Genomic DNA, 26511 nt, shown 5'->3' with positions numbered 1-26511 from the left:
TTCTTCATGTTTTGATTTGGAATAGAATGTGCAGTGTTCCCAATGCATTTGCGTGTATGGAAATAATGGCTTTTCTTATTGGGGGATTGGAGGGGGGCTTTAGTTCTCCTTTAACTAAAAATATTCCTGGGTCAAACAATCAAAATGTTTCAATGATTTGTATGTGAAAAAAACAGAGCTGTATTTGAGCCTATATAGAATTACTGGTGCCACGTTGCACAAATACTGTTTGGCAAAGCAGAAAAATCTTCCATAGAAGTGAAGTGTCTCTTCACTGGTCTTACATTCACATTAATCCAGCTATTGGCTCAATCAATCGTAATGTTCTAAATTTCCTTTAAGCTTTAGGCTACAGAGGACTAATGTGCACCACCTACAATGCATGGCTTTCTTAATGGTGATGTTTATAACAAAGTGATGTTCAACTGAAACTTTGAACTTACCTCTGTTCATTCAAACACTGAACACGGAGATGTTTCTGAGCAGTAAATGTTATTTTTAATACAAACATTTCCAGGAAAACAGTAAAAACCAAGGACTGCCCAAGGAATAGTGGAACTTTGAAAAATGATTATTTGACTTCCAATAGTTTTTCAGGAGAGTTGTGAGGTCCACACACTGCAGTCAAGAAACATACACGGACAGTTTTATTTCATTTTACAGTAAATTCATGTTAGTGCACTGTGTACAAAACGATTCGTTAGACAGAAAAAGCATCAAGTATGAGAAATGGAAGTAACAAGGTTATGCTGGAGACAAATACCACACATGATACAGAACCATCATATAGGTGGACTCACATATGAATGTCAATAAATGTTGATTTAATACTCTAAACAAAGAACTACTGACACTTGAAGATATGATTTGCCTAATTGGATGCCACTCTGTAGACACTGTTCAACCTGCATAGGGGGATTCCAATATTATAAGGGACCCTAAACCCCAAGCTGACCACTTGTTTCTCCAGCTTTTGCACATTAAAGCAATTTGAGACTGGATTTCCCTATTGTTAATTGGTCCAGTGCCAGCATCTGTAATGGTGGTCGCATTTTAGAAATTGGTATATATATATATATATAAACTGGAAAAGCATTTGTTACCATCATAGTCAGTGGAATTTGCGATTAGGATCTTTGTGGAAGGCACTTTTTGAAAGAAGGTCACTTTGGTAAATTGCAGAATAAAAAGATGTGGCTCTAATGAGCAGTATTATAGCGGGTGTATTTACTGGGGCTCAATCTAGGTGGAATGAACCTAAGAAAATTGGGTGCAAATGAACTAACAATCAATTGTTTGAGTACAGTTCTGTATCTGTCAACTTGTAATCTAGAAAAAAGTAAGACCGTGTGTATCTTGGGGATAACACTTATCTATGCCGTCCTAAAAATCTGTAGCTGCTACTTGTTTCAAGCTGAAATTGATTGTTTTTAACAGGGTCATACAGTTTTGCTTGTAAATATATTGTGCCCCATAGGAATAATAATAAAAAAAAAAAACCTCCGGCTATACAAACTGCATAGAAACTGGCAAAATACAAATAGTTGCTGCAAGAAGGCTTTGAACGGAACATTAACTTTGGCAAATGGTAAAAATGGCTGGTGCAAATGGAAAGACCACAGTAAACTATTCACAAAGGCAAAACTGTCGTCATGTAGCAGTCTGCTTACCAGTACATGATATCCCTGCATATAAACAGAGGCAGGCTGGCACTTTCCTGCAATACATGCGACAACTGGATTAACCAGTCTCACCATGCAAACATACATTTTCCTTGAACTCACAGTACTAGTGCAACATATAATTAACCTAGTGCCAAACTCAAAGGATACAGCTGCTTTGTAGTACAAGTTGTCCCTCAGCCTGAATATGCTGGGACTAAAAGGTCAGGATGCCTAGACAGCTGTGCATCCAACATCCTTACTTAAAGGGGAACTCCACACAAACATAACTTAAGCTTTTTGAAAAGTAAACATAATTTCAAGCAACTTTGCAATATATATCAGTTTAAAAATATGTAGACTTTTCATGATTTTTAATGGTTTTGAACAGTTCCCTAAGCCTAGCCCCCTGCTCTCCTGCTGATTTGTCTGACTATTTTGTTGAGCTGGCTTACTACTGTTACTTTGTATCAACAGCCATCTGTCCTTAGCCTGCATCCTCCAAACCCCACAATTCCCTGCACACGTGATTTCAATAAGACTTAAAGGGATACTGTCATTTTTTTTCAAAATGAATAAGTTAATAGTGCTGCTCCAGCAGAATTCTGCACTGAAATCCATTTCTCAAAAGAGCAAACAGATTTTTTTATATTCAAATTAGAAATCTGACATGGGGCTAGACATATTGTCAATTTCCCAGCTGCCCCAAGTCATGTGACTTGTGCTCTGATAAACTTCAATCACTCTTTACTGCTGTACTGCAAGTTAAGAGTGATATCACCCTCCTCCCTTTTCCCCCCAGCAGCCAAACAAAAGAACAATGGGAAGGTAAACAGATAGCAGCTCCCTAACACAAGATAACAGCTGCCCAGTAAATCTAAGAACAGCACTCAATAGTAAAAACCCATGTGTCACTGAGACACATTCAGTTACATTGAGAAGGAAAAACAGCAGCCAGCCAGAAAGCATTTCTCTCCTAAAGTGCAGGCACAAGTCACATGACTGGGGCAGCTGGGAAATTGACAAAATGTCTAGCCCCATGTCAGATTTTTAAATTGAATATAAAAAAAATCTGTTTGCTCTTTTGGGAAATGGATTTCAGCACAGAATTCTGCTGGAGCAGCACTATTAACGGATTCATTTTGAATTTTTTTTTCCCCATGACAGTATCCCTTTAACATCACAGTGCAATGCATTGTGGGTTATGTAGTTCATGCATGCTGTCTGTAAGCTGTGAAGTTGTTACAATTTGTAACATGAGTGTTTTAGTCCCTCCTTCCTTGCCAGTATTTCAAATGATGCAGAAAGAGATTTCCAAAGAGAAAAGTAATGAGCTAAATATAAGTGCTGGTGTGTCTATTTTTCATCCAGTCACTACTCTAATTGCTTTTATTCTTTCATTTCATTAGAAATTAGTACGTTTTAGAAATGGCACAATAGCCTATATTTTCTATTTTACTAAGGGTAGCCACAAAGTCTAGCAACAGAGAAGCTCACATTGGTTTGTAAAACTGAAATATAAGAAGGAGCAAAGTTCTTAGATTTTATTGTATTTTCCCTTTAAATATTTATGTTCCTACAAATACCCAAGAAAGGTTTCATCTCTTGGCACTCCATTTAAAGGATAAATAATTAATTTTTACTGTTAGATTTTTGATTTCTGATTTCACAGATTTGCATCTTGAGAGGCTCCAGTTGCTTCAGAAGCATGCTGCTGGGAGTTTTAGTTCAACAACCACTGCATAAAGTTGCAAAGTCCTTGACAATTTGCGAAGTGCACAATCTGATGCCTTCCTCTGCACAGCAATTAAAAAGAATAGTAGGTATTTAAGTGGGCAAATAAACTCACATTCAATGTTGTTTAAAGACACATTGTGCCCATTAGTTTGGCATTAATAGGTTGTGTTTTATGTTTCACTAAGGCACTTAACTCTATAAACAAGAAATATTAACTCTAAACATTTTTCCTTGAGTTGGAATATAAACTATTGAATACAGCAGGTTCAGAGATTTAAAAAAAAAAAAAAAAAAAAGCTGCAGCAACTGGTTTGGCATCAGTTAGGATCCGTATCCCCGAAGGATTAGGAGACGCTCCACACTGTAAAACAAAAACAGCATTAAGAAATTCAGACAAGAGGGCAGCAAACTAACCATATCTGCTCATGAATATAATGGCATCATTATGTTGTTGTTTTCCTTCTTTTAATATATTCAACACGCTAATTTCATTTTACATAACTGTGTAAAAGAGTGGATTGAGATTTGTAGAATGTAATATGTCTCATTATTTTGTCTTTTGCATTTCTAAATTAATAGAATGAATAGTTCAGTGTACAAATAAAAACTGGGTAAATAGATGGACTGTTTAAAATAAAAAATGTTTCTAATATAGCTAATTAGCCAAAAATGTAATGTATAAAGGCTGGAGTGAACGGATAAATGTAATGTATAAAGGCTGGAGTGAACGGATGTCTGACATAACAGAATAAAACAGAACACTAGTTCCTGCTTTTCAGCTCTCTAACACAGAGTTTGTCAGCGACTTGAAGGGGGGCCACATGTTTGCAATTGATCCTTAGCACGCAGCTCAGATATAAAAGCAACCGTTATGACCCATACAGCCCCCCTCAAGTCTCTGATTGGTTACAGCGTGGTAACCAATAAGTGGAAACCAAGAGAGCTGCAAAGCAGGAAGTAGTGTTCTGGCTATTATGTTAGACATCCAGTCTATATACAATATTTTTTATTTTGCACATACAATCTATTTACCCAGTTTTTATTTTTACACTAAACAATTTCTTTAAGGGTTTTAGTTGATGTGGATATCTCCTTTGGGGCTGTATAATGAATTTCAGATATGCCCACATAGTGAAACATATAGTTTAGTTGGCAGAGTGGTGCTTACTGTACTATACACAGCCACGCTACACAAAGAATCTCCAAACTACAGCTAAATGCAAAACATATTCTGTATTGAAGAATTTCTGCATTTAAACCTTGTGCATGGAAACTTAGCTAGAATACAATACAATACATACATGGCTCAACCACATGAGTGTTATAGTGCACTAACCACCCATTGTTATGTTTGATGGGCAATGGCTGTTAAAGGGGTATATCAGAGCATGTCCAATATGTCTCTAGCTGTAGCATGTAACTAGAGTCCTGCGCGGGTCCACTTTTTGGAACCTGTACCCACGACCTGCAATCCGCAACCCGGACCCGCATTCTTACCCGCTTGGACCCGCAAGTACCTTATCCGCAACCCAGACCCGCTGACCATCAAGAATCAGTAAATACGGTCATTGTAAACTGGAAATTACATCATCGGAAGTAACCGTGATCAGAAACAAAGGAGTAAAACAGGAAATGCCGTCATTGTAAACCGGAAATTACATCATCGGAAGTAACCGTGATCAGAAACAAAGGAGTAAAACAGGAAATGCTGTCATTGTAAACTGGAAGTGACATCAATGGAAGTAGACATGATCAGAAAAAAGGGGTGAAAATCGCTATAGAGAAGACCCGCAAACCTGCAGAACCACCAAACTTCGTCTATACCCGCACCCGGAACTTCTACCCGCAGGGTACTGCAGGTTTTTGCAGGTAACCTGCGAGTACCTGACCCACTGCAGGACTCTAGTATGTACTGTGCTTTGCCTGTGATGGTGTTTATCTGGAAAAAACATAGTGACTGTAAAGTAACCATGCAGCAGAAACCTGAAATCTACAGCACAGAGCTGCATTTTCAGCTGACAATTGCAGGCTCCAACAGAAAAGTCAAATATGGAATTTTTTTTTTACTCTAATACATTCGAATATACTTGAAATTCTATTGGGAGGTTATTTAAGAAAAATTTTAAATGTCTAAAACCATCTAATTTTACTGACTCGAAAACTTGTTTCGAATTCAACTAAACATGAATCGAGTTTTTTTCTAAGAGAAAAACTCAAATGTCAGGAAGGCTATTAACATCTTCAAATGGGTCTCCTATTGACATTGCCTTATACATCAACTGGGCAGGTTTTAGGTTGCAAATAGATTAATTCAAATTATTCCCAGGGTAAAGGTTTGATGAATTTCAAATTCGAATAGAGTTTGGATTATTCCCAATTCGAATTTGTGAGTTTTGACTAAAAAAACTAATGCAAAATTCTAATTTTCTATTCGACCCTTGATAAATCTGCCCCATAGTGTGCCACTTTCTTTGTGTATGACTTCTATTTGTTGCAGACATACTTACCAATGATAATGATGATTATTATCACAACTACAGCTATCAATATTGCCCACATCTAAAAAAAAAAAAAAAAAAAAAAAAAAAGGGGAAAAACAGTAAAATTAAAAGATAAATTCGTTATAAAACATCAGATAACGCTTTACATACCAGAGAAGATGCAGGATGATAGAAGCAATGTTACTTTTTCCCCTCTCAGATGAGGCAAAGACAACCGCATAAGCTAGCGTTTGTGACTTCAACGTTATCAAATCAACATTACATTTAATCTTTCCAGCTTCTTACCTTGCAGTTTTTCCACCAGTACTTTCTTTTAAGCTTCGCAGCACTGGTCTCAAACTGGGAAGCGCCTGCTTGCAATGCATCTGCCCTATCATCAAGATCAGTCAACTTCTGGTCTCTCTCCAGGACTTTGTCCACATTAACTCTCATAATATCAACCACCTAGAGGTTCAAAAAAGGACAGATGCAAAAGAAATTCTAAATAAATTTGCCTATTCCATATTAAGCACCCAGTAGCCTAAATAATACAGTACCCACATAAAATAATTATTTTGATGCCGTCATGATTTAAATTAAATGAACTTTTAGTATGTTTTAGTATGTTATAAAATGTCTATTCTTAGCAACCTTTAATTTGGTCCTTTTTAAATAGCTTTTGGATTATGTGCGTAATATATCAAAGCAGAAGAAAAAGAGTTGTATTAAATACTTTAGAATTGACATCATACATCTCATTCACTTCAATGAAAAAAATGTGTAATATGAATAAGCCCAGGTTGGAAATAGTAAGCCTAAATTAATATGAAACACAATATTCCTTAGGCTCATAACCTGCCTTTAGAAAAAAAGACTACCATTAATAGTAATTTAAACAGCAGGACATAGATAATAATAATAATGACAAGATAAGCAGGAAAATGGATTAATGCATAAAAAGGGATGTGTTGTTAGACAATGGGGTAGCCAAAAATAGACAAGAACCGGAAACACATTCATGCCTTGAATTTACTGACAAGCCAGTGAATTGTCTGGGATATAGAGCAATTGTTCAGAAGTAGGTCTATCAATGCTACTGTGGTGATGCTTACAGAGTGATGATGCCTATTCCCTCTGCACAAAGCAATCAACAAACAGAATTTCAACCTGATCACAGTTTACGTCAAACATGAACTCCTCCTTGGGACACAAGTTTTTAGTATGTTACAAATCGATAGTCCAATGAATATCCCATTATTTTGTAATACAAAGCAAAGGGATATCGGACAAGCCAATTGTTATAATCCTTTTCCGCTTGCTTGGCCAGTCTCAAATGGGTACCTATAGCTGTGTGGCGCTGCCTCTGCAACAATAATATCAGGATAATCTTCTGCCCCCATAAGACTGACCTCATTGACTTGTGCTTGAGTCTGCTGCAGGCGCCGATTTCCAGGATCACCTGTGGCTGAAGGTCCAGGAGTAGACCTGGGAAACAAAACAAATTAATAACATGAAACACCGTATTGGTTGTGGATTATTCAAACTGCACTCCCGAGGGGGAAATTAACATGCCTTAATGGAACAGCTCAGTGTAAAAATAAAAACTGGGTAAATAGATACAGTGCAAAATAAAAAATGTTTCTAATATAGTTAGTTTGCCAAAAATGTAATGTATAAAGACTGACTGGATGTCCATCATAATAATCAGAACGCTGCTTCCTGCTTTTCTCTAACTCTTTGTCAGTGACTTTAAGGGGTTTGCACTTGATCCTCAGCATTTATAATCCATGTGGCCCCCCTCAAGTCACTGATTGGTTACTGCCTGGTAACCAATCAGTGGAAACCAAGAGAGCTGAAAAGCAGGAAGTAGTGTTCTGGTTATTACGCTAGACATTCAGTCACTCCAGTCTTTATATATTACATTTTTGCCTAACTAACTACAGGTATATTAGAAACATTTTTTATTTTGCACAGCCTATCCATTTACCTAGTTTTTATTTTTACACTGAACTGTTCCTTCAAGTCTGACTCAGCTGCTAAACGAACAAACACAGGTACGTTATGAATGGCCCGACCTATTCTCGCACAGAAATATTGAAATATTATAGAATATAGTAATAATAATAATAATAATATAGAATAATTCTACAAGAGATGCCCTTTAGCTGGTCTTGGAGTAATGTTCCATATTATGAAAATGTCCCTAAACACGTGTCAGCAGAGGCTCAGTCTTTATAAACTTACCTGTGAGAACTGCATTTTAGTCTATGAGTACACCTTGGAGATATGAATGTGACCCCCAGTGGTGTAACACTCAACTAACCCACCCTACTCATGATGAATAAGGCCTAGGGAACACAGGAGGTAAGTGGAAAGGAATATGATCAGAACTTTCCCCTAACAGTTGCTTTCCATTCACTTGAAAGGCTGCTAATTTGCCAATGCCATACATTAATACCTCACAATGACTGTGTATCATAAGCAGTGAATCTCCTGGGAGTTTAGAGGAGTCTGGACCTCAAAGGACATTTCTGCCAAAGGGAATATTTTGGGGGAAATATTGTGTTTACATCATAGTGGTCAAAATGCAAGTAAATAAATTATATCACATGGAAACAAGGTAATGCCTTGCAAAGAGGGGGAGTCCTCATTTTTTTTGTTCTTTTTTCTAGGGACACTATGGGGCAGATTTACATAGGGTCCAATATCGAGGGTTAATTAACTCTCGATATTCGACTGCTGAATGTAAATCCTTCGACTTCGAATATAGAAGTCGAAGGATTTACCGCAAATAGTTTGATCGAACGAAAAATCTTAATCTTAATCCATCGATCGAACGATATTTCTTCGACCAAATAAACATTAGAAAGCCTATGGGGACCTTCGCCATAGGCTAACATTGAGGTTCGGTAGGTTTTAGGTGGCGAAGTAGGGGGTCGAAGTTTTTTTAAAAGAGACAGTACTTCGATTATCGAATGGTTGAATATTCAAACGATTTTTAGTTCGAATTGTTCGATTCAAAGTCGTAGTCGAAGTAGCCAATTCGATGGTCGAAGTAGCCAAAAAAAAACATTCGAAATTCGAAGTTTTTTTCCTTCACTCGAGCTAAGTAAATGGGCCCCTAGGTTTTCCCGTTTTGCACTTTTTTTGTGGTACCACCAATATACAATGTTTAATAAACAAAAGCTGAGAATATCCTGTAAATGATATCCTTACAAACGGCTCTTAGTGATGTCAGTTATAAACTGAGCTTAGTGATGTCATTTTGTCACGTCACTAAAACGTGTATATTATAATAAATAAAGTACCCCTTGTTGGAAAATGAGGATATTAGAAGTAACCTCGGAGTTCCATGACCTGTATAAAAGCACTTGGCCTTCGGCCTCCTCAGTGACTCATAATATCCTTATATTTTACAATAGCTATATATAGACTATATAATGTATTTCTCTGATTTTACATTTTCCCGGATGGGGGTTCTACTGTGTATCATTTCTATAGACCGCCATGCAGCTCAGCTCTTAAACTGCACGGCCTACAACAAAAGACATTACTTTTAATGTGGTATCACTTAACATATTTTTATTCCAGAACTAGCAATGTAATTGAGTCCCCCCGAATTGTTGCCAACTATACTAGTGGAATTTTTTAGCCTAAAAAGAGCTTTAACAGGAGACCAAAAAAGTCTGCTGAAAACAAAAAACTGTTTAAAAAAAAAAATCAAGTCGGCTCTTGCTTTCCGCCAAGTCCTAGAAGTTCCTTACAACCAATTACACACCTTTCACCACACGAGTATGGAACAAAGAACAGAACAAGGACATACCAGCGCTTCTGCCGTTACAGTAGTCTAGTGACTCATGTGCAGTACACTTGCATAAAACTGGCACCACATAAACAGAATGAAACCTAAATAAACAATTTTTCAAAACTGTAAAAATTCGCATTGAGTTTGTATTTATTTATAAGCAGTTTATTCGATCTAAATTACTATAAGTCAGATTTTGTTTGTTTTTTTTAGTTGATATGAATTCTATGTATTTTGTCAAGTTAAATATTATGATGAAATAATGTAATCTCATTCATCACTCGTTTGTCGGTATGGAACGTGAATCACCTACCATGCATTTGTCTGCAGAAAAACATAGTACAGGTATGGGATCCATTATCCAGAAACCCATTATCCAGAAAGCTCCAAATTACAGAAAGGCCAAATCCCATATACTCCATTTTATTCAAATAATCCAATTTTTTTTTAAAAATAATGCTTATTGAAGGCAAAAACAGCCTATTGGGATCATTTAATCTTTACATGACTTTCTAGTTGACATGAAGATCCAAATTACAGAAAGATCCCTTATCCAGAAAACTCCAGGCATTCTGAATAAAAGGTCCTATAACTATGAGAACGGGCTTCTTAGACCCCTCCCACTCATATTGTTTACAAACCTTTACATACATCTACTTCTACTTCTATTAGCCCATAATTGTGATGGTCTTGTGCTTCAAGTCAGCATCAGTGCATCTTCCTAGTCTATACTATATGTCCTGCTAAATAGAGCTGGTAGAATAGCTAAGGTAGCAAGATGGCATTGGGCCACCATTTTGTGATGGTCTGTGTGCTGCCTCAGAGATCACCTGACCAGAAATACTACAACTCTAACAGTAACAGGAAGAAGTGTGGAAGCAAAAGACACAACTCTGTCTGTTAATTGGCTCATGTGACCGAACATGTATGGTTTGTTTGGTATGTTTGTGTGCACCATGAATCCTAGGATCCCAGGGGGCTGCTCTTATTTTTTAAAATGGTAGTTTTCTATTTATGATTACCCAATGGCACATAATACTAAAAACGTATATTTTTATGAAAACGGTTTATTTACATGAAGCAGGGTTTCACATATGAACTGTTTTATGCAATATATTTTTATAGAGACCTACATTGTTTGAGAGGTATAGTTTTCCTTTAAACAGCGAAGGAGAATCTATTGAAGAATCACTCTCACATGAAAAATATGTAAAGAAAAAACTGTTGTGCATAACCTGAAACTAGCAATGTAATTGAACCCCACCCCCAAAATTTGGAAGCTGTACCAAGATAAAGTAGAAACTAGCAGACATTCTAAAAACAGCTTTTACAGGAGGCCAAAAACCGCTGCCAAACCTATAAAGCTGTTTACAAATAAAGTCAAGTCAGCTCTTGCTTTCTGCCAAGTCCTAGAAGTTCCCAACACCTATGCGGGTGCAGACACACATACCAGCGCTTCTGCCAGTACAGTACATAACATAAACATTAGGTTGTGTTTCTGTTGGGGCAGCCATTCAATTGAGGAATTCACATTGAGTTTGGATTTATCCATAAGCAGTTCTTTCAGAAATTACCATAATTCAGATTTTGTCTTATTTTTGTTTGGAATTAATTCTATGCATTCATAAAGAATAACGGGAAGTCCATTGTAAGCAAATGATTATAATTTTTAAAATGAATTTCCTTTCCCTCTGTAATAATAAAACAGTACCTTATACTTGATGCCAACTCAGTTGCATGAATACATATCAGTGGTAAAAAAAATAGCACTGAGTTTATTTAAAGGGGCTGTTCATCTTCAAAAAATTTTCAGTTCAGTTGGCTTCAGATAGTTCACTAGAAATAAAGACCTTTTCCAAACACTTTCTATTTGTGACCGTTTCTAATATTGAAGTGTTAAGTTTAATTTTTCACCTTCTAAAACGGCTCTGGGAGGGTCACCGACTCTGTAACCAATCTAAATTGATATATTTAGTTGATACATTTGTTATTATTGTCCCCGCTGAGCAGAATTCATGGGTTCCATTAAAGGCCCCTGTCAGAATTGATACAATAGTTTCTAATATTCCCCAGATGCTGCTGAGAAATGCATCAACTAAATGTAGCAAATTGTAACAGTTCAGATTCTGCTCCTGGATCACTGAGCTGCCAGAGACATGAACAATTTTAAACTTCAGTTTTGGGAAACCGTTAAAAAAAAAATAAGAAAGATGGAAAGCAATTGAAAAAAGTATTTGTTTATGATGAACAATCTGAAAACAACTGAAAAAAAGTTTTGGAAGGAGAACAAACCCTTAAATGGTCATTTTGAGCAGGCTTAAGTTATGGTGATTCATATTAGAGAGAGATTGCTTACCAGAAAGCTCCTAGTGCCAAACATTCTGTATGATAGATCCTATACATGTATCCAGGGCCGCCATCAGAAATCACAGGGCCCCATAAAACAAAATTTCCTGGGCCTCCTGGGCTGTGCCCACCCCACCCACAGGCTTGCCCCCCCACCCCACCGGTCCGCCCTCCCACCCCACAGTAAAAAAGAAAGAAAGATTGGTGGCTAGGGTCCCCACATATTAATAAAGAAAATTGTCATGGTGACAATTACTTACAAAAGCAGAACTATCAGCGAAAACCTATAGATAACTTTTAATGTCGATTAATATTTTGAAAAGAAAATTTTAAGTGTCAGTATCACTAAGTCTGCCAAATATCATTTAAACATTACATAAACCACCAAAAATAAGATAATTATATCTTAGTTGGGATCAAGTACAAGGTACTGTTTCATAATTAGAGGTATAGGATCCATTACCCGGAAACCCGTAATCCAAAAAAGATCCAAATTATGGAAAGGCAATCTCCCATAGACTCCGTTATAATCAAATAATCCAAAAATGTACTTCCTTTTTCTCTGTAATAATAAAACAGTAACTTGTTCTTGATCCCAACTAAGATACACTGTAATTAATCTTTATTGCAAGCAAACAAGCTTATTGGGTTTATTCAATGTTTACATGATCCCTTATCCAGAAAACCCCAGGTCCCGAGCATTCTGGATAACAGGTCCCATACCTGTATTTTTTTAAAAAAAAATACTTAATTCAATAAAATGGAGTCTATAAGGAATGGCCTTTCCATAATCCAGCGTTTTCTAAATAATGGTTTTCCAGATAATGAAACTCATACCGGTATTAAAAACGATAGATAGAACTTGCAAAAGCCCTTAGAATAGTTATCTAATCAACACACAGTTGTGCAATAACGTCCATATAAAACATGTAACGTATCATTTACTATGTTACACAGTGATTAATAGACTGTTCATCATTCCCATCAGTCGCTGTGCCAGTGGAGCTTACAATCTAAGGACCTTATGACAAATACACTAGACACACACATAAGGTGCATACAACAGTAATGATCCTCTTAAATAAGTAATGAAGGTTCAGATGCTCACTATAGAGCTAAGAAGAACACTTATGCCACAATAAAACCACTATGGCACTTAAAACTTTTAATTTAGATTATTTAATTATGAAATACTTTATTAAAGACGAGAATAAACAAGAGAGTATCCATCAGAAAAACTTCCTAGGAAGTTCTGTTGTCTAATGCAAGTGTAGGCACACCCATCACCACGTGTGTATGGAACAGGGAAAAGAACAGGAATACCACACCTACCTTTTCCACAGTACAGTTCATTTAGTTACTATAGAACTCATTAACAACTGTACAACCATATAACACTGGTGGCACAGTTTGGGAACGACAGCTTTACAGGCTGACAAAGAATTTAGGAGTTCCCAAAAGTAATTTAAATTACAGAACCAAATTTGGACATTTCTGGAACATAGAAATACTAGCAAAAATACATCTACACAAACAACATTACAAAAACACTAGATTTGATTGAAAAATAATGATGCTCTTACACACATTTGCCTTAAAAGACAAATGAAACCAAGAATTAAAGTGCTTTGTACCCTCAAATCCAAATGACTTACTATGCCAAGCAGCAGAGCTCAGGCTAATGGCCTCCCATGACCTGACTGTATCATTTGTGTAGAGTAAACTTGTTTGCCCCTGTATCAGTGGTAGAAATTTTAGAGACTGGCCGTCTTCTTCACAGTCTCCATATTGGCTGAATGGCCAAGGCAGACAGAAGCCAATCTACAATTTGTATTTCTAGTACGGAAACAGCAACATCAAAAAATTTAATTGTTTTAAAGTAATAAAAGTATTATGCAGTGTTGCCCTGCACTGGTAAAACTGCTGTGTTTGCTTCAGAAACACTACTATTGTTTACATAAATCAGCTGCTGTGTAGCAATGGGGGCAGCCATTGAAAAGGAGAAAAGGCTCAAGTTACACAGCAGATAAAAGATAAGCTCTGTAGAACATAATGTTATCCTTTATCCACTATTTAACCTGTGCCATATAGCTTTTTTTACAATTTCCACCATTGCTACTCAGCAGCTTTTTTATATGAATTATAGTAGTGTTTCTGAAGCAAACTGATCAGTTTTACCAGTGTAGGGCAACACTACATGACATTTTCATTACGTTAAAACACATTCATTTTTTGGTGTTACTGTTCCTTTAAGGGGATTATTTATTAAAGGAAAACTATACCCCCAAAATGAATACTTAAGCAACAGATAGTTTATATCAAATTGAATGACATATTAAATCTTACCAAACTGGAATATATATTTACATAAATATTGCCCTTTTACATCTCTTGCCTTGAACCACCATTTCGTGACTATCTGTGCTGCCTCAGAGATCACCTGACCAGAAATACTACAACACTAACTGTAACAGGAAGAAGTGAGGAAGCAAAAGGCAGAACTCTGTCTGTTAATTGGCTCATGTGACCTTACATGTGGTTTGTATGTGTGCACAGTGAATCTTACGATCTCAGGGGGCGGCCCTTATTTTTTAAAATGGCAATTTTCTATTTATGATTACCCAATGGCACATACTACTAAAAAAGTATATTATTATGATAATGGTTCATTTACATGAAGCAGGATTTTACACATGAGCTGTTTTACTCAGTATCTTTTAATAGAGACCTACATTGTTTGGGGGGTATAGTTTTCCTTTAAAGACTGAAGGGCAAAAACTTGTAAAATTCTAGTTTGTTTTTTTTTCACTATAAAATCTTAATTTTAGTGGGAAAATAACTGTAGAAGTCAATGGGAGACGTCCCGACAATATCCTGAGCTGTGCTGGGTTTCGTGCATTAAACCGAAAATTTTGTGGTTTTTGAGCATCTAATCCGAATTTTATTTTTTCACAATTGTATGAGGGGAAACAATCCATGCGAATTTGGAGGGACTATTTTACCACAAAATTATCCACAATTTTCTGATTTTGATAAATAATCCCCCCAATGTATTTCTCCATAAAAATGATGCGGTCTGGGAGAGGACCGGAGGGGCAAAGTTAAATAAAATGTACCCTTAGGTCTCCTGTAAACCAGTCACTATATTCACTGTAGGGTCAGTATAACATCGAAGGAGAATGAAGGCCAATCAAAGAATTAAGAAATATTGCTCCCTAAACGCAAGACTGCATACTTCAAATTCAGACCTATTTGCGCTACTAATTATGGGACCAGGTAGAGCAAAGAGGATGGCTAGATGGCACCCGCCAGCCGCACTTTGCTACTCTGCATTTTGGGAATAGGTATAAGGCTACATTGGGGGACAGAATAATGTACATTGGGAGAGGGGTGGGAGGCCTGTCCAGGGTTACTACATTTTATACATGTCTTTTGTTCTCCTTTAATAAAGGCTCTATTGAAAGATGTCAAAATGCCCCTCCCCACCAGCCATCACATTTTATATATTTTTGGCCAATAACAAACAAAAGCATAAGTGGTACTGGGCTGCACTACGTACACAGCACACGAGGGTCACAAAATTGCCCAACTTGATGCAAGGCACATCAATATATTTGAAAACGATTCAATGTTACTATGGATAGTCTTCTCCTGCAGTGAAAATCGTGTTATTTCATATAAAGTCTTTGGAACAAGAATTGAAGGGCACCAACAAAAATTAGTTTCCCTTAAAGGGATACGGTCATGGAGATTTTTTTTTTCCAAAACACAACAGTTAATAGTGCTGCTCCAGCAGAATTCTGTACTGAAATCCCTTTCTCAAAAGAGCAAACAGATTTTTTTAAATTTAAGTTTGAAATCTGACATGGGGCTAGACATATTGTCAGTTTTCCAGTTGCCCCCAGTCATATGACTTGTGCTCCGATAAACTTCAGTCACGCTTTACTGCAAGTTGGAGTGATAACTTCCCCCCTCCCTTTCCCCCCAGCAGCCCAACAACAGAACAATGGGAAGGTAACCTTATACAAGGTAACAGCTCCCTGGTAGATCCAAGAACAGCACTAGTAAAAAGCCAAGTCCTACTGAGACACATTCAGTTACATTGAGTAGGAGAAACAGCCTGCCAGAAAGCAGTTCCATCCTAAAGTGCTGGCTCTTTCTGAAAGCACATGACCAGGCAAAATGCCTACATGCCAATATTATAAATTAAAAAAAAAAAAAATCACTTGCTGGTTCAGGAATGAAATTTTGCAGGCTAAAGTGAATTATTTGCAGTGTAAACAGTGTAATTTAGAAATAAAAACTACACCAAAAAAAATCATGTCAGAATCCCTTTAAATACAGGTTTTTTTTGTAAATACAGTAAATTTGTAGGAAGGAAATGTGTGGGAGAGGAAAAAATTGATTGTATACTCTCTTAACAGCAGCCCATTATCCTTCCTCACAAACTAGTAGATAAAAAAAATTGGACATCGTGTACCTAAAGATCCTAAATTATGCCATGCAGCAGTACAGTAGCATAATTATCACACTACTAGAGTGTCTATTTATGTAGAATCCTTTACAACTTCCAGATTCCGGCTGGTGAGTTTATTAGGCAAGAGTGTTGTTCAGACAATGAGGAAGGTGTATTAATACACCCTTGTAATGGTGCCAAGTACAGTTCGGCTTGTACAATATGTAAATGAACTGGTCTCCTGCCCTACATTTGTAAGATCCACGTGTTTGCTATGGGAATACTGTACAGAGAGTTCTAAGCTATTAAATTTGGAACAGCAACGAGAACCAGCGACATTGCACAAACTGAGAAAAATGCCTTGGCTTTTGCCGAATCGGTCTAGAGCTCCACAAAAGGAATGATTATTTCTCAGGTACGAGGGACAATCTTGCATTTTCTTGGAAACAATAGCAGGGTAAGTGGTACAGGTATGCGTTCATATGGGATCTATTAAATGGAATCTTTGGGACTAAAGTTTTTCTTGATAAGGATCTTTCCATAATTTGGAGAACCATTCCTTAAGGGAACTTAAAACTATTTAAATTTTATAGAAAAAAAAACCAATAGGACTTGTGTCACCAACATGGATTTATGCAGCTAGGCTACCATCAGGTTCAAGGTTCTGTTTTTATTATCTATTAATAGAGAAAGGTGATCAATCCAAAAAAGAATTATTTGGGTAAATCGGTTTCTTATATTTACATTCAGGTATTTTGACATTTTTTTGGATAACAGATGCCACTTTTTTTTTTATACCACCGTGTATTAAAGGGAATCTGATGGATCAAAAAATGCCCATGCAGGTATGGAATCTATTATCTAGAATCCTTGGGACCTGGAGTTGTCTAGAACAGGGGTGCTTCTGTAATTTAGATCTCCATACCTTAAAGTCTGCTATAATTTAAACATTACAAAAACCCAAAAGGATTCTTTGCCTCCAGTATGGATTTATGACACCGAACGGTGCAGCATTAGGGTTGTCACCTTTTCAGGAAAAAAAATACCGGCCTACCTATATATTTTTCTTTTTTCCCTATTAATAACATTGGGATCAACCATCATATACCATCAAGTACAAGCTACTGATATATCATTACAGAGAATAAAAGGACTAATTAGTAAACAAATGTAATTATTTGGTTAAAATGTACTGGTCTTGTACCTGTAGCGCTTTGCAAGGTTGTCTTTTTGCAAACATAGATAAATGTATTTAGATAAATTGTGGGTTGAGTACAAGTCAAAACAATTGCATTTAATAATGAAATATACATTTTTAGATATGGTTATCTTGGCTGAAAACAGAACATTACAGGAATGTCTGATCTATAAATATGGGTTTTCCCAGATATTGTTCCTCCCTCACCTTTATTTTTTGGGTTTGAACAGAGCATAAATTTGTACTTTGGGCTGGTTCACATTTAAGTAAACTTTTAGCATGTTATGGAATGGGTAATTCTAAGCAAATTCTCGACTGCTCTTCGGTTTTTTTTTCGAGTTATTTGCCTTTTTCTTCTGACTCTTTCCATCTTTTAAATGGGTGTCACTGTCCTCATCTAAAAACAAATGCTTTTTTTAAGGCTACAAATGCAGTTATTGCTACTTTTCATTACTCAACTTCAGGCCCTCTCCTACTCATATTCCAGTCTCATATAAATTAGTGCATAGTTGCTATGGTAATTTGAACCCTAGCAACTAGATCTCTGAATTTGCAAACTGGAGGGCTGCTGAATAAAAATCTATATTAACTAAAAAAAAATGAAAACCAATTGCAAATGGTCTCAGAATATCACGTTCTACATCATACTAAAAGTTAACTCGTATATGAACCACCCTTTTAAGAACGTGCTCTAACAGGTAGTGAGAACGAGGACTTATTGTCCATATGAACTGATGTTCTAAAGACTTTACAGACTAATCCCAATGCATAATGTATTTTATTGACTTGTACCCCTGTGAGAGAATACAGATATCTGCATCCCCGCATCCCTTATCTGGAAAAACCAGTGTCCTCAGCATTTTGGATAACGATACTTTTAGTTGGAAGCACAATATCCCATTTGAGGATAAGAGGTCCTTAATTCATGGCTAATGATCGGTTCTTAACCAGGTAAAAGAATGTCAGCTATGACTAGACAATAATTGTTGCGTTTCCATGGTAATGGTGTATTATGTTCTTTAGTATTAACTTTCCATTTCAAATCAAGAACTGAAATCCTCTAAAACAGTAAATATATACATAAAAAAAAGGATCTTGAGCTCCCTCTTCTGGTATAACTTGGAATTTCTCTTAATGGAAAGACAAATGCATAGAAAGAAGGGGGAAAAGGATGTGGAGCGCCCTCTTTTGGTCTCAATGGATGAGAGTGGAGAGAAAAAAAGGGCATACTACCTCCTGAAATAGCTCAAAGTCATCTCAATGGATAAGGAAAGAGAGAAAGGGATTCCCTCAACCAGAGTATGGGATCTATTAGCTCTTACCTCTGGTGGCAAAAAAAATCAGATGAGAGGTGCTCTTTAACAACTTACTAAGTGACTTTAGAATGAGACATAACACATGCACAGCTAGCGTTTTTATTTTATCTTTTAAAGGAACAGTTCAGTGTAAAAATAAAAACTGGGTAAATGGATTGTATGTGCAAAATAAAAATGTTTTTAATATAGTTAGTCAAAAATGTAATGTATAAAGGAGTGACTGGATGTCTAACATAATAGCCAGAACACTACTTCCTGCTTTTCAGCTCTCTTAGTTTCCACTTTCCACTGGTTTACCAGGCAGTAACCAATCAGTGACTTGAGGGGGGGGGCACATGGGTCATAACAGTTGCTTTTGAATCTGAGCTGCATTCTAAGGATCAATTGCAAACTCACTGAAAACTTATGTCCCATGTGGCCCCCCTTATAGTCACTGCCTAACTCAGTTAGGAGAGAGCTGAAAAGGAAAGGAAGTTCTTATATTTACACTGAACTGTTCATTTAAATAAGGATAAAGGAGTTTGCAGCAGAGGCTATAAAGCAATTCACTCTTGAACTTGTCCAGATTTGAATTCTGTGTTTCAGATCCAAATGTAGAAGGGGGTGCATACAGTTTTTGAAAATATACAACACAGTGCTAAATTTGGGCTACAGGGATTGCCAACTTTTAAAATGGCACCTTTATCGTAGCTCCCCGTAGGTTCTCTTGGGTCTGTGTTAGAAACACGCAACCACATTTCGTATGTAAGCTGCACCATTCCATCACCTAAGTTTGGCTACAAGCAGATGGGTAACAGACGGACACGTTTAGTAAATCTCAAAGTACTGAAATGAGATCCAGAGCACAAGCATGCTGCTTTGTATGAAATTCCTGTTCAGATTATACCATCCAGGACAGACTCACAACCTTGGACCTGGAAGAAATAAATTCTCTAAGAACAGTACTTATAAAAAGTATTAATTGTATTTAATAGCTATTCTACAGCTATATGCCAGGTTCAATTAACATATAAATTGTTTTAGGTTTTTCAGTTGTTTTGGTTTATGTAGTTTAACTGATTTGGTTTAGAATTACCAAAGGATAAGGTTTATATTTTCGAGATTTGGCAGTAATAAAATGCCTTGTAAATTAACTTCTTTCAATCAACATGCAAAATACAAAAGTATATTAAACACAGAGTCAGAGTTGGAGGTACCATAAACTGAGGAGTAGGAGTTGAAGGATCTATGTACCGACTCCACAGCCCTGCTAGCAACCCTGCATTGATTTGAATAGGAGACTGAATTAGGAATAGGAGAGGGACTGAATAGAAGGATGAGTAATAATAATAGTATTTGGTTTTTTACAAGGGTGCAGTTATTCCAATTTGAAAGCTAGAAAGAGCCAGTAGAAGTTGGCAAATAAAGACCAACTGAATTGGTCATTTTATGACATACAAAAAGTTAACTCAAAGGAGAAGGAAAGGCGCTCTTTAGGCACCACCAAGTGATTGTGTATACTTACCCGACACCCTGGGTTGGTGCTTCTATCTGTAGAAAACTGCACCGGTCTTGGGGTTCTGCCAGCGAGCACCAATCAGCTTCTTCTTTCTTTGCGTGGGTGCTCATGCACAGTAGCGCAAAAAGCCAAACTTTTATGAAGAAGTCTACTAATTTATTCTACTGCACATGCGTCTGCACCAGGAAATTCGAAGGAAGCCGATCACTCCGTGGTACTCGCTGGAAGAACCCCCAGACCACTGCAGTTTCTTCTATCTTTGAATGCACAGTAGCACGAAAAGGCGAACTTTAACGAACAAGCCAGGTATTTTGTTTGTTGAAAGAAGAAGGAAGCCGATCGTTCTGTGGTGCTCGCTGGAATAACCCCCGGACCGGTGTAGTTGTAAGGTAAGTACTGTATATACAGTACAATCACTTGGTGTGCCTAACTTTTGGCACCCCCAAGTAAATAGAGCCTTTCCTTCTCCTTTAAAGGTGAACCACCCCTTTAATATTTATACCTCCAACTGCAGAAAAAAATAAAAAATTACAGTGAAAGTTAGCTCATTAATGCAATTCTGAGGGTCAGAATAAAGAGAGAGGCCTGACAGAGACACAGGGTGCCTGAATCCATTATTGAGCAGGCAATGTGCCTTAATGGGGTAACTAAAAACTACTGTATAGCAACACTAGTTTTTCTTTTAGAGAAAACATATTGTATATATTGTCAGCTTTGTTGCTTTTCAATTCATTTTTCTCTGCCAATTATCTTTCTTCAATTGGAGCAACAGAACAATCAAAGAGTTTAGCTCAATGGTCTGACTCCAGCTACCCACTCTCCTTCTCTATCATGATGATGTGATTAGGGTGTTGGGCAGCTTTGTTGAAGGGGCAGATCAATCTGCAGCCCCCTTCCCCCCACACACACACACCAGATTTATATTGTTAAAGGGGAACTATTGTGAAAATAAAAAATATAACCTTTAGCATACTGAAATAAGAAGTTTTCTAAAGTATAATCAATTCCGCACCATTTCTGAAATAATCAAGTTTATCTTCACTATCCCTCTCTCAGCATCTGTTTCTCTTCATTCTGTCTTCATGCAGGAGTTGGATGTCAGATATTCATTAATACAATATATCTTTATTAGGGGGCCCCTTTTACCTATAAGATGTATTAGAGCTCACTATTAAAATCACCTGTCTCTCTACATGCAGAATTTGTGCAAAAGGCAGTTATTTTATCAGATTTTGTTTGTACTGCAATCAGTTATTTGAGTGGGCTCGAATACATCTGACAGGAAAGGAAGCCCACCTATAAAATATATTGGATCTACTGTAACTGTCAATGAATATCTGACACCCAACTCCTGCACAAAGGATTAAGAAAAACAGATGTTGAGAGAGGGATAGTGAAGATACATTTGACTATTTCAGAAACAATGCAGAATATTTAATTTATTGTATTTAGAAAGTTTCTTGTTTCAGAGTGATGAAGCTTATATTAAAGTTTCATTTTCGCAATAGTTCCCCTTTAACTCCAGAAGTACACATGCAGCATTGACAAAAAGTTCACTGTACTTTTCCTTGGAAAAGTTTTGTTCACCTTCAACACAGATTTGCACAATGTCAAGGTTTTGTACTATTTCCTTAAGGAACTTCCTGTTATTTGCAAAGTAAGATTTGATGAACATGCAGAACTTTCTTCATGTAGGCACTGTCGCTACTCACTCTCTGCTATTTCCATAAATATAAAATGTGCAGCTACCTTGCTCCAGGTTAATTGCTATTATTCCTGGTATCTTTTGGCCTTCCTGAATGATATACCAATTCATCCCAACAGCAAATCCTATCAGTTACTGATGTACTGAACTAAAGGAATCTAGCTGAGGACTACTTCTTTACTGGCCTTCCTATGCCCACCACCACCACCACCACTTGAGCTTCACTTCAGAATGTTTACCCATTTCCCAGTAAATTTATAAGCAGACAGAATGAGGAGTTGTACTTTACAGAAAATGCCCCAGCTTTTTAGTTATAAATATCAATCTGTGGGCGCATTCAACGAGACTTTACTGAAAGAGTTCTTGTCTGCCAGTTTGTTTGGATTAGTGATGGCCAGGTCCTAAACCAAACCCACCCTAACATGCACCTTCTCAAACCTGGGCTAAACCAATCCAAAAAGTGACAGACCCTCTAGGGTGAAGTCAGCCCAACACAGACAGTGGCAAAGAGATAGAGAAAACAGCAGCAATACATTTACAGTTACCTTGCCCTGCAACTAGTTAATAAAAACCCCACTTGGGTGTCATATTGGTTTAGCACCAGTTTGGCTTTGCAGTTGTTTGATTGTGACATTCTTTACATAACAATCGCCATGAGCTGTAAAAGCCACAACAAAATCCCCTTTCCTTATAACTGTAGAAAGTCACCAGCACCTTGGCTCGTTTTCCTTTACTTTGGTATACTTATACTTGCCGTATCAATGACATTCATATCCCTGCTGTAAGGAGAGGAAGATGGAAATCTTATATCACACCATAGTATCCACTTATCTGCCTGCCAGGTGTTTCTAAAACAAATTGTGATGGCATTCATATGTATGTCTCTCACAAATGTCTTAAAGAAGGCTTCACTGCTGCTCTTTAGGGTCAAGACACGCAGGAACTTTCGGGGAGATTAGTCGCCCCGAAGAAGTGGAGATTTGTTGGCGGGCAACTAATTTCCCAGAACTGCCTCCCCGCCGACTAAATTGTAAAGTTTACTCGCCAGGCAACTTTCGGAAAACGAATCACTCAAGAGTGCCATCCAACCGGAAATTTACATTTTAGCCGGCGGGAAGGCAGTTCGGGGAATCTGCCTGTGTGCCCTGACCCTTAAAGTATTATAAAGAAATATATTTGGTAACTGTTATTTCTGAAACTAAACAAGAATATGAAGCCAGTTTCATGTCAGTATTTCCTGTCACTTCTCACAGAAGAGAAACTAATTACCAGTCCACTGAAAAGCCCCAATAACGAGCTGCTCAAAGGCTGCTGTTTAGGTAAGGAAGGAGGTTTGTTTGTTCAAAGGTAGACAGGGAGATCTGAACAGAGTGTGTGTGTGTGTGTGTGTGTGTGTGTGTGTTTTGGTCTGGGTGGCACTCCCCTCCTTGCATGATACCTGGGTGCACGTTAAAGCTTCCTATGATTTTCCAAATGACCAGCAAATCCAGGGTTTTAGTGAATAATATTGTATTAAGTATGTGCAGTTACAGCCAACGTAATGTTTTGGTCCACTCTGGCACCTTTCTCTTGAGAAAGGTCCCACGTTGGCTGTTACTGCACATACTTAATACAATATTATTCACTATAACCCTGGAGTTGCTGGTCATTTGTAAAAAAAAAAAGAAATATATTGATTTAGTATGTAAATTAAGCCTTGCCCACGTGCACCCAATAGGAAAGACAAGGAGTGGCATTTCAGCTTGTTTGTTTAAAAATTTTATATTTTTTTGGAGATCATGCTAATTAAAGAGAAAAGAAGGTTTGGTCTGTCTCCCCCCCCAAAGATAACACTTTATTTTTTTCACTTAGGATAAGACTGACGCAGAATATCGGCACTATCGAAAAAATCTAGTCATCCAGTGCCTGGGTGAAAGATTCAGCAAAATGAAAAAGCAAAATGTTTGAGAAACTGCACAAGCAGAACTTATTGGAAACATATGGTTTTTTTTTATCCCTGGCACATACTAACGTTTCGACTAAACATCGGCCTTTTTCAAAGTGAAAAGGTGTAGCAAACGCCCCCACAGTTCGGCGGGAACCCAGTGATGTAAATAGAGTGAATGATATGTAAAACATAGAGAGGTTAAGCACCACCTCCTCTCATCCCCTAGTGAACATCATATCACTAAACCTTTATGGGTGATGTCCTGGGAAAACAAAATGCAAAAAGACAAACCACCCTTAAAATAGTTCGGTACAAATCAGTTTGATACTTAACGATAAACTAATGAGAAAAAACGTGACATTGTATCTCAGTGAAACACCACCACAGTTTAGCACCAGTTCTATGTTTTAAATATAGAAACCTCCTCCAAAAAGTCCATATATTTTCAGATTTAGTTGTAACTTCATGTTTAGCTATTGCCTGTGTAGAGCAGCAGCCTCATGCTCCATGCAGGCCCGGACTGGCAATCTGTGGGTTCTGGCAAATGCCAGAGGGGCTGCTATAAGGTGCCATAGAAAGTCAGTATTTAGTGGGCTGGTGGGGGCTGTTTGGGCCTCTGTGTGGGCTGATTGGGCCTCTGTGTACCTGAAATGCCAGGGCCTATTTTAATTCTCAGTCCGGGCCTCCATGCACATGGAAACTTAGGTTTATGGATGCAAGCCCTATGTGAGCCTGTATATGACTTGTATCAGCAATTGCATATGTAAAGCAGATGTACACAGGATCTTAAGCAATTCTTCTGAGCCTTCTTATGCAATCTCCAGATCACATGATCGCCAATAGGGATGTACCGAATCAAGGATTCGGTTCGGAATGCGGCCAAATCCTTCTGCCCAGCCGCACCAAATCCAAATTTGCATGTGCAAATTAGGGGCAGGGAGGGAAATCATTGGTCTTTTTGTCACAAAACAAGGAAGTAAAAATGTTTTCCCCTTCCCACCAATAATTTGCATATGCAGATTAGGATTCTGGTTCGGTATTCGGACGAATTTTAAGGATTCTGGGGTTTGGCCGAATCCAAAATTGTGGATTCGGTGCATCCCTATTTCCAATGGAAAAATTGTAATGGCAAATGATATATTGTCCCTGTGCCATTCCAAAGGCCACATTACGACATATCATTAATCAAACTGAAATTCGGAATTATTTTTCTGGAGAAAAATCTTTCAGGCTTGGCTGTTAAATGCTGGGGCATAAAAATGAAGGCAGATCCTTCTTACTGGATTTATAAAAGTACTAGTGCCAGTGAGGAATCACTTGATCTATTGACACTGTGCAGCTCTGCTGGGAAACAGCCTTTGAGATACAATGCCCTCAAACCCCAAACATATGTGAAACTGTTGATGCCTCCTTAGCTCCCGTCATCTGAAATTAATTCACTGGACACTTTATTTTTTTGTTCCTTAGTACAAAACCTACAATAGATCACACGCTTCATTTTATGGTTATTACAATGTTCTGCAGCCAAATTGCACAAAGGCCAAACAGGGAGCAGCAGAACTTTGTTTTTTCCTGGGTTCCTTATGCAGTTGCTACTTTTTATTCCTCCTCTTTCTATTCAGGCCTCTCCTATTCATTGTCCAGTCTCTTCTACAAATCAATGTATGGTTGCTAGGGTAATTTGTACCCTGGGAACCAGATTGCTGAAATTGCAAACTGGGGAGCTGCTGGATAAAAATCTAAATAACTCAAAAACCACGAATAGTAAAAAATGAAAACCAATTGCAAATAGTCTCAGAATATCACTCTCTACATCATACTAACAGTTGATTTAAAGGTGAACACCCCCTTTAACTCACAGGATCCACTGAGGCGAGGGGAGTTGCAGTTCGGCAGGAGTTAACAGCCATAAATAATAAAGGCAATGTAGTAAAGCTGAAGCTCCTATAGGGAGTGGGTATAGTTTATAATAGATCTGTATGACCCAGACCGCCAGCAAGCTCTTGTTGTACTACAACTCCCACTAGATGCTAGAAGTTGCAGCCAAAGGGCAGATATCAATTGCTATTGTTTCCAGCCTGTAACGCCATAGGACAAGTGTGATTGGAAGTGCCAGGATTCACAGGCCCCGCTCGATAACTCAGGGTTAAGGGCGGACATCACCGGGTAGGGCGTTCCCCGCAATAAAAGCCGGCGCACCCTTCCCCCCAGCGCTGCAGCCACACTTACATTTTTCCTGGTTAGATACTGCTGGACACCCGACCCCGCAAGACGTTTCTTCCCCTTATAGTTAAAGTTCCGTAGAACTCCGCTGCCGGGATAAGTTTGGTAAGTGACACTTCGGGCGTGTCCGGCGAACGATGACGTCACGCGCAGAGCTGT

General features: G+C 37.7%; 1 protein-coding gene across 1 annotated transcript; it reads right to left on the bottom strand.

The window, feature by feature from the left end:
• Positions 1 to 3077: 3077 nt before the first annotated feature.
• LOC108697701 (vesicle-associated membrane protein 3) lies at positions 3078 to 26511 on the bottom strand. The gene is made up of 5 exons (XM_018227989.2): positions 26359 to 26511; positions 7288 to 7363; positions 6185 to 6343; positions 5906 to 5957; positions 3078 to 3759 (listed from the first exon to the last, which is right to left on the bottom strand). Coding segments are annotated over exons 1-5 (306 nt in total). The 5' UTR covers positions 26361 to 26511; the 3' UTR covers positions 3078 to 3742.

This window comes from Xenopus laevis, chromosome 7S (genome assembly GCF_017654675.1).
Source record: "Xenopus laevis strain J_2021 chromosome 7S, Xenopus_laevis_v10.1, whole genome shotgun sequence".
Taxonomy (NCBI): Eukaryota; Metazoa; Chordata; class Amphibia; order Anura; family Pipidae; genus Xenopus; species Xenopus laevis.
Note: the sequence above shows the minus strand (reverse complement) of the source record. Positions and strands in the feature narration are given on the sequence as shown.